Source organism: Etheostoma spectabile, chromosome 8, assembly GCF_008692095.1.
Source record: "Etheostoma spectabile isolate EspeVRDwgs_2016 chromosome 8, UIUC_Espe_1.0, whole genome shotgun sequence".
NCBI lineage: Eukaryota > Metazoa > Chordata > Actinopteri > Perciformes > Percidae > Etheostoma > Etheostoma spectabile.
The window spans coordinates 26,524,532-26,539,452 of record NC_045740.1 but is presented as its reverse complement, the minus strand read 5'-3'; the positions used below and the strand labels follow the sequence as shown (position 1 = coordinate 26,539,452).

At 39.4% G+C, this 14,921-nt stretch overlaps 1 protein-coding gene across 1 annotated transcript in view; it reads left to right on the top strand.

Annotated features, from left to right (window-relative positions):
• The window catches only part of LOC116693953 (ovochymase-2), a 34,012-nt gene extending 28,386 nt beyond the window's left edge, over positions 1 to 5,626 (top strand). Inside the window, exons 15-16 of the mRNA XM_032523332.1 lie at positions 181 to 273; positions 5,022 to 5,626. Of these exons, the coding sequence (XP_032379223.1) occupies positions 181 to 273; positions 5,022 to 5,170 (242 nt within the window). The 3' untranslated portion in view covers positions 5,171 to 5,626. The remainder of the gene's footprint in view (positions 1 to 180; positions 274 to 5,021) is intronic.
• Positions 5,627 to 14,921: the final 9,295 nt, after the last annotated feature.

The window sequence follows — 14,921 nt, the reverse complement described above, 5'->3', positions numbered from 1 at the left end:
CGAGGAAATTGAAAATTCCAGCAGCAGTTTTAGCAAGAAAAAAGAATAAAAAAAGACAGTATAAAGACAACAAAATAACAATAATGATAATAACAACACTACTACTAGTACACTTTAAAAGTATAATCCTAAAAATTTGTATAGATATTAAGAAATTTTTACAGACAATTCTTTTTGCAGAACTTCATGATCAGGACACAGGTGTGGAAAGTCAAAGAGAGGGTCTGAGAGATCACCGAGAGGCAGATAACCAGAGACACGTTACATCATATGGTTGGTGGTTTGTTTAATGTTTGCTTTCTCTCTGGCTTCTTTTGAGTTTAATTGTGTTGACTCAAGGTGTGTGTATTTGGAAAGAGGGCACTGACAAGAATACTGGGTCCCTGGGGGGAATGTTATTTAAGTAATGAAAGATAATGAGTAATCATATTAAAGGTCCTATATATAAAAAAAAAAAGGATTTCCATGACTTTTTCATTTTAAAGTAGGTTGAGGTGAAAGTATTAAAATGCTCAATCCACAGAAAACTTCTGACCAATCAGAGCAGACTGGGCTTTTACGACAAAACAGAGCGTTTCAGTAAGAAACTGAACACCAATATGTTTAGACCGGCGGTATAACAGAAATCATGTGTTTTTAGGTTTAAAAAAGAATTTCCTCTTCACCTTCTTTTCTTGGTATCTACAAGCAAATAACAGCGTGCAAATGACGAAATGTGAAGCAGAAAATGCTCCTTGTGCCTTGTAGTAATTGTAGTCTTAGTGTCTGTCCACCAGCTATGTCATTGGCTCAACAAAGCAGCATGATTTACTGGCATTTAAAATGGCAATGTAACATTTAACACCAGTTCCAACTGAGGCAATGGAAGCTGAATTACTCACAGCTTTACCTAACTGTGTAAAGGCGTATTTTTACATATGATTCTGAATAAGATTTTAAATACCACAGAACTATTTCTAGAAGGTTCCTTCAACACATTGTTGTGTCTGCAATTCCACCGCAATCTAAGGACCCAGGAATATCAGGAAAAATTATTCCGCTGACGTAAAAAGCAACATGAAAGGATGAGGGCTATGAGTGGTTGCAGGGTGTAAACACGTTGCAGCCTACAGTTCAGTGTGCCCCCAGGTCATTCATAAACACTTTACAACAACAAATACTATTTTGTCTCACTGTGTTCAACCACTGAGAAACCAAAAAAAATAAGGTTTTACTCTCTCTCTCTCTCTCTCTCTCTCTCTCTCTCTCGTTGGCTCTGACTCAAGATGAGTCAGAGCCAACTAATTTACATTGGTATTAAACAAAGGGAAAGGTTCTCCTTTGTCCTTGGTCTTCCCTGAGGCCTCCTCCGTCCAAAAATGGTCATAAATAACTATGAGAGTACTTTGTTGTTTTGTTTTTATAAATGAAGAGGTTGGCTTAAACTTAAACAGAGTACTCTCCTTCAAGGAAGTTAACACTTGTCAATGGGGAGCGGCCAGACTCTCTGTACAAATGAAATGTACCAGAGTCTCAGATCAAACTGTTAAAGCTGTAGTGCATAGTTTCTGTCGTGACATGATAGACTCTTCAGAAGAGGTCATTATCTTCAATTGGGTTTCTTTGCGCAAAAGTTGCTGGATGACAATATCTTCTGAACATAACCATACTGAGAAATACAAAGAGAGTTATGTGGAGCTGATAGTCTTAAATAGCTTTATAGCAACTCATTGGCTTGAATGTGTCGGACGTATATTAATATCAAAAAGTTACGCACTAAAGCTGCTAAAAAGAGAGCGTTTTGACAGAGGCTGAATACAGGTAGAAAGAAAGACGACAACACATAGATGACAAAAATAATGTCTTTTAGAAGCACCAAACACTCTGCTGCTGCATTGGAGCCGTAGAGGTCCAACAACTGCAGTCAGAAAAGACAATAGCACATTTTATATTACAAAATGAGCAAATACAATGCTAACTTTGGTTTTGGTTTGGTTTTCATTTTGTCATCTACTACAACAAGAACAAGGGTTGCAGCACTCAATAATTTAATTAGTTTGTAATAAATGTAATAACATTTAAGAATTTAAAACTATTGGTTCAAAACCAAATCTACCAACATAATATTAATTAAACAATATTGGGTTTTATGACATTTTCAATCATGTTAACTGAAAATGTTATTACAATTTTTTTAAAGAAGTTATTACATAATTTCCTGCTACAAGGGTTATAATAAAAATGGGGCCCAGGCCAGAGAAACACAATCATTCTGTGTTTTACCAGCCTGTCAGAGTGCCAGTGAACACACCACACACTAGACATCATCCAAGTGGAGATGAATATCACATGATACAGCAACATGCCCAGTGTTATGGCCACAAAGCGCATGTTGTTCCTTCAAACAATGGATGATTTCACTCTGATTCCTCTATATCAAGATATTCAACTCTAGAACAATTAACTTTCAATGCCAAATTATAGATTTTCTCAAGTTAATGTAGTTCCCAAACAGTTTGGCCTTACAAGAAGCTATTTCTACTTTTGATCCATCTTCACAAATTACATACTGGTATGTCTATATAACTATGTTGTTTTGTTCTAATCTAATCTGAATTAACCATCCCACACATTTATCTTGCAACACCTTAAAGGGGTCCCAACAGGTTGAGGACCACTGCCCTCATAAATATATATGTGGTAACCAAACTTTATACTTAATCACGGTTGAAACAATCCGATTGCAATTGTATATTGGTGGTATACTATCATTTTCAGGCTTGACTTCTGTGAGTTGATTCTATTAGTTGTGGCAAGCTCGGAGAAGAAAGTGACACGTAGTGCAGTTCACAATGTTCTAAAGCAGGGATCTTCATCAAGGTTTCCAGGACCCCAATGTGATTATTAAAATCATTGTTATGTTTATTTATAAAAATTAAAAGTCCTAAAATGAATCCAACATATTATTAGCAAATATAAATCCCCACTGATCACAGGTTGTAGGTTTACAACAATGATAAAAGTAAGTCATTAATTACAGTACATGTTTGGGGTTTCTGATGTATTGTAACTAGTTGTCTGAGACTGCTTTTCCACTAAGACAGTTTGTCAGTTGTGATTGTTGAGGACACACTGGTCTTCCTAACATCCACCCTCATCACCACTATCCACAACACAGAGCAACAATGGGCCACCTAGGTTATTTATGATATAAACATTATTTGCATATACCACAGGAGGTGATCTTCCATTTTTCAGTAGAAAACTACATTAAATGACTATGCTGGACAGAATTACAGTACAAGGCCATACATGTTTGAATGTACAGGGCAGCCTCTAGTGGCAGCTTGAAGGAATTGAAGTAACATGACAGGTACATGAATACACCTTGAAATATAATCTCATTTTATGTGAGAAAGATGCTCTTTAGGGTTGAATATTCTATAAATTTAACACATTTATTTTATAGATAATGAGCGGATGTCAGTGTTCAATTATAGCAGCACTTAAGAACTGGAAACAGGAAAAGCTGGAAAATACGTCTTCAAGTACTTAAATAGTAAGGGTGTGACGAGATCTCGTTTTACGAGATCTCGCGAGATTGAAAAAAGTGGTGAAAAGTGGTCTCGTGAGGCGATGTGATGTCAGCGTGATGGAGCGTGAAATTACTGTCGAAGATCCCCCCGCCACTTTTAAATCATTTGTTAGGAGTTAGGAGTTAGATTTCTCGTGTGAAATTGTACTTTACTGCATATAATTCATTAAAATAGTAAAAAAAAAGAAGTTAAATAACATTCATCATTAATAGTTGATTTCAAAATGCACTTTTGGCATTTTGTGATTTTTCAGTTGAATAAAAAAACTATTTTCCATTCATATATTTCATCGAGGATTTCTTTAAATTAAAAAAAAAATCTCGTCTCGTCTCGTTCTCGTGAACCCAATCTCGTGATGTGTCTCGTCTCGTGGAGTAAGCGTCTCGTCACACCCCTATTAAATAGGTATGCTATGTGGGCCTTTTATTATAGCAGACAGTATGTCTTCTCACAGTATTTAAAGCACACGTATTACTAATAACATTAACAAACTATAATACAAATGATGGCGGCATTCCATTTAGGTGAGTTCCAGAGTTGTGTTTTTTGCACTCGTTGGCATTGTTTACACTTAATGGAATGGAGCCATTGTTAATATTATCATTTACACCTGTGCTTTTGCTGCTTTGACAAGTCAAAATGTCCAAAGCAGGATGCGGAAACTGGGCACACCTATTGGTAGGCAGCCATTGTAAACGTAATTAATTCTACTTCTTCAACTTTAATTTCTGCAGGACAATCTGAGAAAAAGCAAACTCTTGCACCTCATTTATTCAAGCTTTGTGTTCATGCTTAGACATTGTGTTGGACAACGCATTTCACTACACATACTCTGTATAATTGCATGTGACTAATACATTTTATTTTATTTTATTTGCTGGAAGCTGAGCTGCAGTGGGATTACATCCGACTGCTACTGACCACTAAGCAGCTCCGTTGCAGCGGCTAGGGATCAATGTCTTGTTCAGGGACAAGCAACTTAGTTACTTACTTACTTATTAGATGTGATGAAGTGGCTTGTTTTATATTCAGCCAAGGTACAAGGGTTCAAGTCCAGTTTAAAAATAAAGGTAAACGGTACGTACAGTTTTATTTTTTTACCAGAACAAATGGAGCTACGTCCCGTTGTATGTCACATGCGTTACTGAATTGAAGTAGCGTCTGATTTTAACGCAAACCACGATCTCTTTCTAAATTTAACTAATTATTGTTCTTGCCTAAACATAACCAAGTAGTATTTGTACCTGAACCTAACCAAACTGCAACCATTTCACAACACTAAGAACATGTTTAAAACTGTTACAATGCTTGTATTAGAGTCCTATGAAAGGATAGGAATACATAACTACTATCATTGAATGATTTGAAGGACATGCTGATTTTAATGTAATAACAGACTATTTTTAAAGTATTGATTTCATCATTCTACATAATTATATTGCTTAGATAACTTGGATGCAGAAGACCCAGTTGTGCAGCGATCCAGCAGCAGAGCCCTGTCCTACCAGGGTAATGTGGACCAGAAGATCTCAAAGGATCCCAGACTGCATATGGACAATGGCTCAGATGATGAAGACTACAGCGGAGAGTACTAAAGGAGTGGGAAGTGACCAACTAGAAGAACGGCTCTAGACAAAAATTCAACAACAGCATCATGTCAAGATTTTTTTAGTTAGTTAGTTTAGTTTGTTTTCTATAAAGGCTAAACAGAGTTTGGTGCCCATTGGAGGAGAGCCTCAGATTTGGCCCTTAAATAACAATGGAATTAGTCCATTGTCATGTGAGCTTAGTCTCTTTTTTAATGTCAGTGAAATTGGCATTCATTCTACTACCGACTGAAAATGGCAGTAGCTGGACGTTTCAACCATTGGTTTTTCAGGTTTTACTTATTTCCACTTCTATGCTCATTTGCTAGCTCTTATTTGCAGCACATAGTATTAATGTGTTAGAACTGACTCGGGTTGGTAGGACGTGTGTTATATGCAGTCACCTTTTTGTAGCAGGAAGTTTATTCGTTAATGTGACAATAAATATACCAAAGTTTTGCTTAAAATCATTTGTCATGCTATTATTTGCCACGCTAGTGTTATGTCTACCACTTTAGTCTTGGTTGAAACATTCTCTACAACTTCTGGATGGATTGCCATGAAATGTTTGTACAGACATTAATTCAAATGTTGTATGAGGGGTAGTTTAGACCATAAATCAAGAATGCATGCACACAATCCCCTTTCTCTCACACACACACACACGCACACGCACACACACACACACAAAAGGCATGCACATACACACCTTTCACCTAATACACGTACTCCTCCCAAAAAGTTGTCTGTGTGCGGGCTTAAAAGCACTTTATCAATGACTCCATCGTTGTCTAGAGACATCAGGATTTCTTTACCTAAGAGTAGAGAAGGTGCTCTCACATAGACAGTAACAGTAGATTAATTTAAGGTGCATTATCACCACCTACCGGACTGGGATGTGACACAGCAGATTAGCAGGGAAAATGAATAAATGAATAAATAAAACAAACAAAACCGAACAAAACAAAAATTACTAAGTTAAAAAGGACATACTTGAACTAAGTTCTCTCCAACAGTCCTGTGTCCTTCAAATATTCAATAATACGAGCATGCATTCCCCATGCTTAATTGCCAAGTAAATTTTCCATTGTAAAGTTTATTCCAGGTTCTCTTAAAGTTAATCTCAGTTTTTTCCTTTCCATTTCACAACCCCTACATTCCAGCAGCACATGCTGATCACAGTGTTTACATCTACCAGTTGGGTGCTTAACTATTATGCAGAGTGTATTATTTAGGCCAGTATGTCCTATCCTGAGACGCATAAAAATTGCCTTCTCTCTTCTATTTCTGCCCAGTCTATTTCCTAACCCAATACTTCTTTGTATGTTATATAGATGTTGTCCTGTGTAGGCTTAAGACTTTCCTCTTTGATAAAGCTTATAGTTAGTTATAGTTAGGGCTGGCTCAGGAAAGTCCTGAACCATCCCTTAGTTACGCCGCTATAGGCCTAGACTGCTGGTGGACTTCTCATGATGTACTGAGCAGCTCTCTCTTTCTCCTTCTCTCCATCTATATGCAACCTCATTCCATTAATGCATGTTACTAACTCGACTTCTTCCCTTTCCCGGAGTCTTCCTGCATGTGTTTCTGGCTCTGGATCTGTAGTTGGAGTCACCTGCTGCCTTCACGTTCCTGCTAGACACCCTCTGCTACAGTTCTCTATGTCTGTCTCTGTCTGTCTCTTTCTCTTTCTCTCTCTCTCTCTTTCTCTCTCTCACCCCCAACCGGTCGAGGCAGATGACCGCCCACCCTGAGCCATGGTTCTGCTTGAGGTTTCTGCCTCTTAAAGGAAGTTTTTCCTTGCCTCTGTCGCCTAGTGCTTGCTCTTGGTGGGAATTGTTGGGTTTCTGTAAATAACATCACTGTTGTTGTGATTTAGCGCTATATAAATAAAATTGAACTGAACTGTGTCACTGTATGTCCCAGTATTCTTGCCACACTATATCCATTTGATGCTAAATAATCGCTTTGTCCTCAGTTTTATTAAGTGAGATCTCCATGTCCATAATCAGGGCTGTAGTTGATTACTTGGCCAATATGTCAGCATCCTCGTTTCCATTTACACCTACATGGGCAGGAACCCACAGAAAACAAACCTTTACTTCCTTATTATACATTCTGTACAAAAAATTATGTATTTCAAAAATCAAATTTTGTCTGCCTGATTTCATTGTTTTTATGCTTGCAAGCGCTGTCAAACTATTCAAAGCAATTAGTGCCTTCCTTTGATTGCTTTCGCCCAACCATGCAGTATAATAGCTAGAAGCTCAACAGTATTTTAACTAATAAACTGTAGCTTGCTTCTTAATACATATCTTATACTGTGGGATCTAAACTGCAGCTCCAGTACGTCCAGTCTCTGGATCTTTCAAACCATCCGTAAACACCACTTTCCTGGAAAGTGTTAAGTGTTACTGAATATAAAGTTGTACTATATTCCCAGTATATCTCTGTATCGGCATCACAAACAACCAGGGAGGAATAGTCGATTATGGGATAATTGGACTATATTTTATATTTCCTAAACTGATACTATCTGCTTTTATAGTACCTATCCACCCAAAACTTCAAAGATTTGACTAGTTATACTCCCAACAATCCTGTAGAATGGTCTCGTAGGATGAAATACTCCATGACATTGCAAACTGACCCATTATGCCATCATAAGCTTCCCTCTCCTAATCCGCAGTGGAATTTTCCCCATTTCAATCTGTAGTGCAGCTATGGTGATGTTTTAAACCCACCACTACAAATACGTAGAGCCTAAGCCTGTTGAACGTCAAGCATTTTAAGATTAGTCTCTGCTGCAGATACATGCAATGCAACCATAATCCAGAACTGCTCTCATAAGTACCCTATATACATTTAATAACGATGCCCTGTTTGCCCTCCAATCTTGCCCGAGAGACACTGTAACATATTATTGATCTTTTAGCACTTGTTTATCACCTTAACCATATGTTGACACCAAGTCAGCTTTTCATCAAACAAACCCTAAGAAACCTTACCACCCTGACCTATTCAATCATTTTACAATCATTTTTACCATATGATTTCATAGGCAGTGATGGGAATAACAGCGTTTTAAAATAACAATGGTGTTACTTTTTTCGATTGATTCTAATTGATTACTCTTCCCATCTTAACAACGCTGTTGCCCTTACTGCCAAAAAATGTAGCGTGTTATTATAATTTAATCTGTTTTTTTTCATCAGACCAACTAGATCTCTGAGCCAAGAGGCAAAGACTTTTTTTCTTCCTTGGTTAGTGCACGAGACTTGAGTAAAATTTCATGGTAAGCCAATCAGAGGTAGAGTTGGGCGCAACAAACAACACAAGCGAGTCAGTCAACGAGAGACAGGTATGGCATTATTAGATCGGGGGGGGAACAGGCACTGTGACTCTAGAGTGGCTACTCTCGCCAAAACTAATCGCTGACACTCTCACTTCTCCCTCGCTTTATCACCTGCACACACACACACACACACGCCGGCTCGACGCACACACCAGCGCAAAAGTATAAAAATCAAGCCACTTAAGTTAATTGCACTACAAAGAGTGTATATATTTATTTATGTTTGATATAGTGCTTAACAAGCATTATTTCATGTTGCCCAGTTGTGGCCTGTTGAGGTGCAACAAACATAAAAAGTTCCAAAACATCTATTGTGTTTTTTGTGTCGATCCACTAGACATAATATCTTCGTACATGACATTTGATTGGAGGCTAGTCCCACTTTGTCCCACATAAACATTAAAAGAGTTTAGATTTGTGTACAGTTTCTGTTAAAATGTGTTGTATTAAGTGTCCATTTCATGAAATTCAGATTTATCATAAATAATTGAACATGTACATGTATTTAATGTTCTGTTAAACAGGGGTGGAGGTGGGGTCACATTTGAGCATTTAAAAATGTACTTGAACGTAACGAATTAGTTACTTTCTGAAGTAACCAGTTACTTTCATAATTTGTAACTGAGTATCTAATTTTGTTACTTTTTGGAAGAAGTAACTCCACATTTCACTTTCCACAACATGTCATGTGCTTTTTCAACATCAGAAAATCCAATAAGATTAAAGAAATGATGTTGATTGAATTTATAGTTTCCAATTAGTCTGAAGTGCACATATTTGGATGGAGGTGAAGGGGAGGTGGTGAGAGGAAGGGTGGATAGAAGGAGGGGTGAGGTAGATGAAGGTTTGGAGGGAGGGAGGGTGGAGAGGTGAAGGACGGAGGGAGAGGATCGAGGTAATGATAACTCTTCATATTATACACATCACGTGCAGTTGTTCTCCCTCCAACCTTATTAATTTGGCTTTGTTACAATTCTTTCTCCACCTTCTCCTTCTTGTCTTTATCCACCTTTGCTTCTTTCTTTTTTTTCCCGGGCTTTCTACATCTTCTCTGTCTTTTTCATCTCCTTCTGGAACATTTTGCTTTTCAGTTTCTCCAACTCTGCCTGTCTGTCGCCGGCCTTCTTGCGAAACAAGAAACCTCTTCTCTTCTCATTCATTTTCAGACAGAGGTCTTCCAGTTGCTTCTTCTCGTCCTCCATCTGTTTGTCCTTAATCTCCCAGCTGCGTTGTTTCCCAACCAGGTCTTTTGTGAACTTTTCTTCCAGTTCCTTCTTCTCCTCCTCCATCTGTTTTGCTTTCTTCTGCCAGTCTTTGTTGTCGGCCTGCTCCGTCTTGAGATTCTCTTGCAGAGAGTTGCACATCGTCTGCAAAGCGTTAAATCTGGTCTCCCAGCTCTTTTCTTTCTCAGCCAGGTCCTTTGTGAACCTGTCCTCCAGAGCGGTGCATTTTGCTGGCCAGGTTTTCTTGCTCTGTTGGAGTTCAGCAGCTTTGCTGTTCAGCTGGAATATCTTCTCCGTGAGCGTCTGAGCGAGATTGTTGTTCTTCCAGCTGAGATCCAGGATTGCAGTGCCCCTCTGGTGGATTTGTTCCTCCATCTGGCTCACCTTCCTCTGGGACTCAAACAGCAGGACTTCCGCCCCGACCGCCTGCATGTTTTTGTCTGAGACTTTTTCTTTCTCTGCCTCATACTTTGCGACCATCTCATTGTATTTGTCTTGCTGAAGCTGGAGTCTTTTCTTGAGATTGCAGATTTCTAGTTTGAAATCCGTCGCCCGGCTATCTAGAGGCTCCTCCACACGGCCGACTCAAACCTTCTTCTTAGGGACGATGTGACAGTTCTCCTTTTCAACCTTGGATTGGCTCTTATACTCCTCCAGACTGCGTACCTTCATTTTCAGCTCATCGATATACTTGTGAGCAGAACTGAGCTGATTCTGCAGCTGGTGGTTAGTTGGGGCAGGGGTTGGACGGCCCTGTGGACCGCCATAGGTCCTGTTTCTTGGGTTGTTTCTTCTATCCATGGCACTGTCTGGAGCAGACTGTAGTTGTGCGTAGAAGACTTTTTGTTCAATGGAAAAGACTTTTATGTTTGAAGACTTTTCTGTCCGTGAAAGACTGTTGCTGTCTGTATCAGACATTGTTTGTTGATAGAAGACGTGGCAGTTGAAATGATTCTGTTTGGGTTTTAACCGTGAGTTAACATCAGAGTTCTAGAGTCTTGCATCATGATTGGTTGCCTTTGGTCCTTTGATCTGGTGATGTCACATTGAACACATACATTCCGACAGTTGGTTTTTGTTTTTGTTTAAATTTTCTGTAGAATTCAAAAGGGGGCGGGGCTACTCCAGGCACACCTGGTTCCAGAATTTCATTCATAATTTCTTCTCACTCTGAACTATTTACACTCAACATGTAGGTAAGATCCGGAACAGTCGAAACACTTTATTTGGCTAATAGAAGGAGGTTAACATGCTCTATGTTTTCACCTAAATAAGTCTGTCTATCGGAGAAAAATAGAACGTTTCATCCGTCCTGCGTTTCAATCGTCCCGGCTCTCCCCTACTCTATCGCATATCTATCTAACATACTATTGGGTGAAATAACAGTAGCGTGCATTTTTTTCGGACGCACTAAGTGGGTCATTTTCAACGTTACTTATTGAGAGCCTCCTTGCCGGTGGGAGACAGATTGCCCTGGCAACCTCTGCTGACTTCCTCTCTATGCCGTCAATTTGACGCAGAAGCATAGATCAGCCTTTATTGTGGTGCTATGTAAAACAACCACTTTTATTTGCACTTTCACATGCAAATAACCTACTGTGTACACAGTTCCATTTTTTGGGTGTACCGGAAATCAATTATTTCATCATCACCCATTAATCACCGGTTCAATCAGCATTGTATTTCCTCTTCCAGCTATAGATGGACTTAACGGCCATTTATTTAAATGAAAATCCTCCAGATTGCAGCTTTAAACAGATATCATATGCACCCATATGCTTAGTACCTATGCATGAACTAAATGGAGAAATGTCTGAGTGAGGGGGCTGCCCATGGAAAGGCAGTTGAGGGTTCGGTGCCTTGCTCAAAGCACCTTGGCAGTGTCCAGGAGGTGAACTGAAACCTCTCCAGCTACCAGTCCACCACCATACTTACGTTCATACCACCATGCATGGGTCTTTAACTTAATGGTTTTGAAGACTCTCTACCTGGTTTAAGTATCGAAACTATAATTGAGTGTTTCCACATTGAAGGGATCTTGCCTTGATCCCATATTCTATTAAACAATCTTAATACTACTTGAAGTGCATTGTCCGACATATGCGCTAACATGCTTTAGCAGACACAATTTTTTTCCTGGTGAAGTTTGCTGCAGACTAGAAACAGCCTTCCTTAGTTCAAATAAACTAAATGGTAGGTCCAAATCTGCCCCTGATGATAGGATGACCAGATGTCCCCGGTTTTGGTGACCTGTCCCCGGCTGGATCTGTCCCCGGAAATGTCCCCGGTTTTCTGACTGACAAACCCGATATTGGAATGAAAGAAAGAAAACACTGACCAAACGTAGCCGATAGTCGCACACCCTCCACCCGCAGGATCAAGACAGCCAGAGCCAGCGTTGCTCAGAGCTCAGAGATGTTTTAGAAAGCCGTATTTTACGATGCTAAAATTACTGATTATTTACATGGGTCTGGTGGGTTTAGTGAACGCAATTTGCATACTTTTATGTTTTAAAAAGGATCTTAATCTTCAACAGAAAGGTTGACCTCCTTAGAAATCCATAATGTTGTCAGACACTTATAATATTAATCTGAGTAAGTAAAGTAAGTAAGTAAAATTTATTTGTATAGCACTTTTCTCAGATGAAGATCACAAAGTGCTTCACAACAAAAGGAAGCATTAACAACTCTCATAAATACAATACATCACAAAAAACAAAAGAATAACACGTACACATAAGACCAGCCTAACCACCCTACAATCTAGTTAAAAGCCTCTTTAAAAAGCAGAGTTTTCAACTGAGTTTTCAAGTTTTCCACACAATCTAAGCAGCGCATGGAAGGAGGCAAAGCGTTCCACAACCTAGGTGCAACAACCTGAAATGAACGGTCCCCCCTAGTTTTAAAATGTGTAAGGGGGACAACTAATAGTCTCTGGCCTGTTGATCTCAGACTACGTGAGGATGTACGCAGCTGTATCAGGTAAGAGATGTATGGGGGTGCCTGTCCTTGTAGGGCTGAGTCTGTCAGAAGCAAAACAAGCACTTTTATGAACGTAAATACAAGCTGGCCAATTATCCAATTAACTTCCATTGTAGCTTGTTTCTCAGCTGCCGACTGCAGCAATCTCGTTTAATACTGGATCAATGTCAAAGGAAAATATTTCCTCAACAGTTTTTATTGTATCCGATACTCAATGAGCTGTTGCAAAATCTTGATCTTGATCAGACCTTTGGGGGGGGATCAGCCCCTAATGAGAACAGCTCTAGGTCTAGTGTCCCTGTTTTAAGTTTAAAAAAAATAAAAACATGACGTGTTTTGGAGGTATGTATGCTTCTTAGCTGAAAATGTCCCCGGATTTTGTCTGAGAAATCTGGTCGCCTTACCTGATGAGACTCTTTTTTTCTGTAACCCTTGTGTTCTGTGTAAGGGTATTATCTCTGCCCTGTATAGCCAGTATCAATACAGTTTCTGAACCAGGAACCTTCACAAATGTTTTTATAGAATTTCTGCCTTTTCTAAATTACTTATTACCAGTATATAATTGCTGTGTAACAATAGCATCTCAAAATTGTTCTTTACTCCACTCATTTTCCTAATTACTCCACATACTGATAACTGATAACTGTGTCGTTCTTCCAATTGTGGTACATTATTGTCTCCAGTATGTACTAATAGTTTAATAGTAAACCATTGCTTGTGCCTTTTTATGTTGGATCAGTGCATCCACTATATGGTGAGCCTTTACCACGTGACTGTTTCACCTATTAAAAGTCTTGTCACGTGACCATACTCAATCTCAGCGGCGGGATGGGTTAGCTTTACAGTTGTGGCAAACGAAAATGTCAGAATCAATCGTCAGCAATGCAGACACAGACGAGGAGGAACACCCTTGGTAGTTTAGATTCATCAAATTTGATTACATCTTTCTCCATTTCTAGTTGTTTTCAGCCGCCTTGCCTCCATCACGTTTGCACCTTCTAGATTATCCTTAAATTGATCAATTTACACAACCCAAAAAATTCCCAACACTACCCCTCGAGTAAATTTTCTGTAATCAGGTGTTGTGCATTGCCCTCTTTTCCCATCTATTTTATTGAGCCGCATTGCTTTCCCTTGCTGTGCACTATCCCTGCAGAACACCAACAAAGTACCATCCCGTAGTACTTTCACATTCTTGACTGCAACCAGAACCCCAGTAATTGCCTATGTCAATTTATTGGGTTCCAATCACCAAACAACTCATCGTCTTGGCAAAGCTTAATGCTCACTTTATGTTCCTCACTCTGCCTTGCTGGTAGTGTGATGCTTTGGTCAGTTCCTTCTCTACTGTCGGAGTCATTCTGCTGTATTACTTTCTTACGATTTTTTCCCACTCTTCAACCCCTGTCCTACAGTATTCCAACTATCATCCTTCCCTACTTCCATTCATCCAATTTCACTTTCTGACCACTTCCTGATCACTTCCATCTACCATCTCCTGTCCGTCTCTAGCTCGTCCTTCCTGTTCACACCAACCAGTTGGAAAAACAGTAGCTCTATCAAGAGCCAGTAGCACGTTTCAGAAACCGGACACAGGGTGAGTCTGATGCAAGTTGCTGTCTTTGCCCGGTCAGCTCAAGATAGTCTTGCATTGCCCGACCTTTCTGCAGAGCGCTGCGCAGGAAGCTCCAAGATTAAGTTATGTTCTGCCTCGGTTTAGAAGTGCTGAATTAACAGCTCACAGCAGCTTAATATAATATAGTATCTGGCTTTTGTTTGATATTTAGTGTTGCAAAATGACTTTTTATGGAGTTTCTTCTCAGTGAAATGCTCTAAGTAAATTCAAGCTGGGCTTTTATTGTGAAGGATAGACATGATAAAGCCAGCGTTGTGGTTAAACCTTGTTTGTCTCTAGAAACTCACAACTACAAACAAACAGGACTCTCAGGAACAAACACAGAGAGACGAACCAACAAGAGACAAAGGACCAGAGGAGTGTAGAAATACACAGTCCAATCAACAGAAGGACAGGATTGGACAAGACATAAACGAGGAACAGGTGATAGCACAAACGGAGGAAATCCAACAACACAATAGGGAACAGGTGGGAGCAGAACTGGAGGGAAACTAACAAGACAGGAAGTGCAGACCATGTAAGGGGATGGGTGGAAACAAAGACACATGACAGACAGGTAACCACA